The 5,003-nt window shown below is 36.0% G+C and overlaps 1 protein-coding gene across 1 annotated transcript in view; it reads left to right on the forward strand.

The window, feature by feature from the left end:
- LOC106469314 (unconventional myosin-Ie-like) overlaps positions 1-5,003 on the forward strand; it is a 59,300-nt gene that overhangs the window by 11,823 nt on the left and 42,474 nt on the right. Inside the window, exon 2 of the mRNA XM_022397801.1 lies at positions 1,989-2,216. Within this exon, the coding sequence (XP_022253509.1) occupies positions 1,989-2,216 (228 nt within the window). The remainder of the gene's footprint in view (positions 1-1,988; positions 2,217-5,003) is intronic.

Here is a 5,003-nt window from a genome sequence, read left to right on the forward strand (position 1 = left end):
ACTTTATAACACTATTACCTTATACTGATATTGTCAAGTAACTTGTATTGTTATGTAATACTTTATAACACTATTACATTATACTGATATTGTCAAGTAACTTGTATTGTTATGTAATACACTTTATAACACTGTTACATTAACGCGTGTAATGTGAACATATTTATGGGATTTGGCTTATAGTCTTAACGCGTGTAATGTGAACATATTTATGGGATTTTACTTTCTTTTTAAATGTTTTCATCGCGCATCATTTTTCAGTCTCTGAGTAGTAGAGTCAGTGTATTTATCGTGTATCGTACAGTCACTTCGCTTTGTAGAGTCAGTGTATTTATCGTGTTTCGTACAGTCATTTCACTTTGTAGAGTCAGTGGATTTATCGTGTTTCATACAGTCACTTCGCTTTGTAGAGTCAGTGTATTTATCGTGTTTCGTACAGTCATTTCGCTTTGTAGAGTCAGTGTATTTATCGTGTTTCGTACAGTCATTTCACTTTGTAGAGTCAGTGGATTTATCGTGTTTCGTACAGTCATTTCACTTTGTTGAGTCAGTGGATTTATCGTGTTTCATACAGTCATTTCACTTTGTAGAGTCAGTGGATTTATCGTGTTTCATACAGTCATTTCACTTTGTAGAGTCAGTGGATTTATCGTGTTTCATACAGTCATTTCACTTTGTAGAGTCAGTGGATTTATCGTGTTTCATACAGTCACTTCGCTTTGTAGAGTCAGTGTATTTATCGTGTTTCGTACAGTCATTTCACTTTGTAGAGTCAGTGGATTTATCGTGTTTCATACAGTCACTTCGCTTTGTAGAGTCAGTGAATTTATCGTGTTTCATACAGTCATTTCACTTTGTAGAGTCAGTGGATTTATCGTGTTTCGTACAGTCATTTCACTTTGTAGAGTCAGTGGATTTATCGTGTTTCGTACAGTCATTTCACTTTGTAGAGTCAGTGGATTTATCGTGTTTCGTACAGTCATTTCACTTTGTAGAGTCAGTGTATTTATTGTGTTTCGTACAGTCATTTCACTTTGTTGAGTCAGTGGATTTATCGTGTTTCGTACAGTCATTTCACTTTTCTTCGTTAGTTTTTGTTTTCAAGTTGATTAAAATACCAACGATGCTAAAACAGCCTGTAAGTCTCTAGGTTGAACAGCCTGTAAACCTCTAGGTTGAACAGCTGTAAGCCTTTAGTTTGAAGAGCCTGTAAGCCTCTAGTTTGAACAGCCTGTAAGCCTCTAGTTTGAACAGACTGTAAACCTCTAGTTTGAACAGCCTGTAAACCTCTAGGTTGAACAGCCTGTAAACCACTAGTTTGAACAGCCTGTAAACCTCTAGTTTGAACAGCCTGTAAACCACTAGGTTGTTTTTTCAATATCATAATGTTCGTAGATTAAAGTCAGATGTTGGTGATAAAAAACCATAGTTTTACCGAGCCGTATACTTGATTGAGCGAAAGGTCAAGATTGTTCTATTTATCATTCGACGTTTTTAGACATCACAACGATGTATCCAGATGCATTTACTTGTTGCCTTAGGACTAATGGGGACCTTATAATATTTTTAACCTCCTGAGACTTCAACGGTAGACTTGAAGTAAGGACGTTAAGATTCCTGGATCGGTCCCTGCAGCAGGAACAGCGTAGATAACCTTTTATGCAACTTTAAACAAACTTCAACTTTTAAACAGATTTTTCTAAACTATTTCCACATCAGCTTACTTGTAAAACCATGACTTTGTCCATGATAATAAATTCACTCAGACAGAATTGTCATCGAAATTACTAACTACCCCGTGTATTTGACACAGAAAATGATTGATTTAACCCAAATATGTTGGCCAGTTTTTCACAGTGATTGTTGTCACATAGATTTACTCAACATGTGAACGACACTGGTAAGTAACGGTAGACTAAGAAGTCGGTATATAAGAACTACAGGAGTTAGTTTCGGATGTAATCGCACGTTTTCTTTTCCTGTTCTAGGTGTACCACTGGCAGAGCAAGCAGATCAAACATACAGGAGTGGATGACATGGTGCTGTTGAGTAAGATTAGTGAAGACGCTATCGTCGAAAACTTACATAAGAGATATATGGCCGACCAAATTTTTGTATCCTTAAAAGACATTTTATCTAGTGTTTTTATAGCGTACCTGTCGAAATGTAGATTGTTGCTGCCCCCTGGTGGAGAAAATGATGTAGAAGCAGCAGCCGTATATTTGATGCATCTTTCTGTTTTGTAAAATTTAATAATAAAAACGTGTGGTGGTTGATTAATATAGAAATAGTAAATATTCCGAACTAAGATAATATTTTACAATGTGGATAATAAGTAAGGCATTTCTCAATATACATAACAAACAAAATATGACTTTAATTCAACGTTTAATCACAAATGGATCTTTAAACATTCAAGCTAATCAACACTATCTACCTATACACACACAAAGTGATATGTTCTGACGTCACATCCCGGGTTTGGAAGTGCTGTAATCTATTGCATGTCGACCACAGTGACTTTTTGTTGTTTCTGTTTTGAACGGGATGTGACTGAGGAGACACCGTTATGCAGCTCTGAAACAAGGATACATATAGCATTGTATTGTACATGGGACATATCGTGTTGAATGTAGACCTGTACATCTGTCGTGTGTAGACTTGTTTATGGACTTACAACGCTAAAATTCGGGGTTCGATTCCCCGCACTGGACACAGCAGATAGCCCAATGTGGCTTTGCTCTAAAACAAACAAATGCGCTGAACCACATATTCCTCAAGCCGCCCCCCCCCCAGCGGTAAGTTTACGGACTTACAACTAAAATCCGGGGCTCGAATTCCGCAGCGGGCGGAGCGGAGATAGCCCATAGTGTGTGTAGCTTTGCGTTAAAAAAAAACGAAAAACAAACAAACAATAATCCTTAAGTCAACATTTTAACTTTCATCGACTTGTAATAAATACGACAGTTAAATATATCAATATTTGTTACGTTTCTTAAACATTGTTAAATAGTCAGAAATAATAATGTTCTACAAACACATGCGCGTGAATATGGATGAAATGTACGATACGTGTCAAAGTTATGAACGAGAAGTTTGTAAAATTCTAAAATGGCTGACAGCTCCAAGACCTAGAATTGATAATAAAATGCTCGAGAGTTTTTATTCTGAGTTTACTGATATCACTTGTTTGTTCCTTCGATAATAAAAGAAACAACGTTCTCCAGACTTCAAAAAGCTACTGTAGAACTCTTTAGTGGACTTATCTCAAAATTCCCAAGATTTCGTCAATAGTTACAAATTACTTAAATTGCCTCTAGATGGCGGGGCTTGCGTTCCATGATACATATCAACAGTATGATCGGCCTGTTTGTGAACACTAAAACACCATTGTTCTCCATTGATTTTCTAATTCCTTACAAACACAAATGTATAAAACGTGTGAGGAACAGTACACATAATTGTGACGTTCGCCGCTATTTCTGAGACGGTTGGAAAACCGACAAAGAAAAGGTCAAAGAATATAGCATACCATTCATTTTTAATCATGTCTCTAGGCGATGAAACAACTTGAACACAGATAATTTTAGTCACAGTCTTTACTTATCGAGATGGGTGTATTGTTCGACAGGGGGCGCATCTCTACCAGGACGATTCACTAAGTGTAAAGAAACGTTACGTTTTAATACTTAATTGATCTGTTTAACCCATTATTTGTAAAGAAACGTTACGTTTTAATACTTAACTGATCTATTTAATCCATTCAGTGTAAAGTAACGTTCAGTTTTAATACTTAACTGATCTGTTTAATCCATTATTTGTAAAGCAACGTTTCGTTTTAAAACGGAACGTTGATTTACAAATAATGGATTAAATCAGATCAGTTAAGTATTAAAACGGAACGTTGCTTTACAAATAATGGATTAAACAGATCAATTAATATTAAAACGGAACGTTGCTTTACAAATAATGGATTAAACAGATCAATTAATATTTTAAGAGCTGATAGTACGTAGGGAAAATGTTCGTTGTGTAGTTCGTGTCTTAATCACGAGCTGATAGTACGTAGGGAAAATGTTCGTTGTGTAGTTCGTGTATTAATCACGAGCTGATAGTATGTAGGGAAAATGTTCGTTGTGTAGTTCGTGTCTTAATCACGTGCTGATAGGTATTTATTCTAAACAAAGATGTCGTTGTCATAATTGTAGAAGAAAGAATTATAATTAAAACAAATTCCACCCATAGGATACAAAAGTACCCTTAACACCCCTGACAAGCAAGTAATTTAGCTGCGAGTAGACTGATCAGACGAACAGAAAGACGGTAATACAACGAATATGGCCAAAACTTAAAGCTATACGAAATACAGATATCTTAATACCTGTTACAGTTGAATAACGTCCCAACTAATACAAGTTATAATTATTTTGTCAGGATTTTCCAGATTCGCAAATATAAACAACAAATTAATGTAGCAGTCTAACTTTGTTTATTTACACAATGGGCAGTTTGTGTTTGTAATCCGCATGGATTGAACCTCAATTTTTAGCGTTATAACCTCTAAAGCTTACCGCTGAGACACTCAGAAGTAGTTTTTGAGAAGGAATACAGACTGAGTTTTATTTTATATAAAGGGGTTTCGTTGAATTTCCATTAACCGAACATTCATGAACCCGAGTCTCCCACCAAGAGAGGTTAGTCAGTCTTCGAGATTTTCGTGTGAATTATGAATAACTTTTCTCTACGTAACTGGAAGTTCTATACGAGTACTTTACTCAATTTTATGTAATGATGTCAGAGAACTGACCAAGTGAGTCACAAACTTACCGCTCCTTGATACAGTTCCACTACCTTCTCTGTGAAGTAAGGCATTTCTTTGAACGGATTTACTGATATCAGAACAGGTCCGATGTACGTCTGAAGCGGATCAGTTAAGTATTTTAAGACACGAACTACACACGTAGGGAAAATGTTCGTTAACTATCAGCTCGTGATTAAGACAC

This window comes from Limulus polyphemus, unplaced genomic scaffold, assembly GCF_000517525.1.
Source record: "Limulus polyphemus unplaced genomic scaffold, Limulus_polyphemus-2.1.2 Scaffold3421, whole genome shotgun sequence".
Taxonomy (NCBI): Eukaryota; Metazoa; Arthropoda; class Merostomata; order Xiphosura; family Limulidae; genus Limulus; species Limulus polyphemus.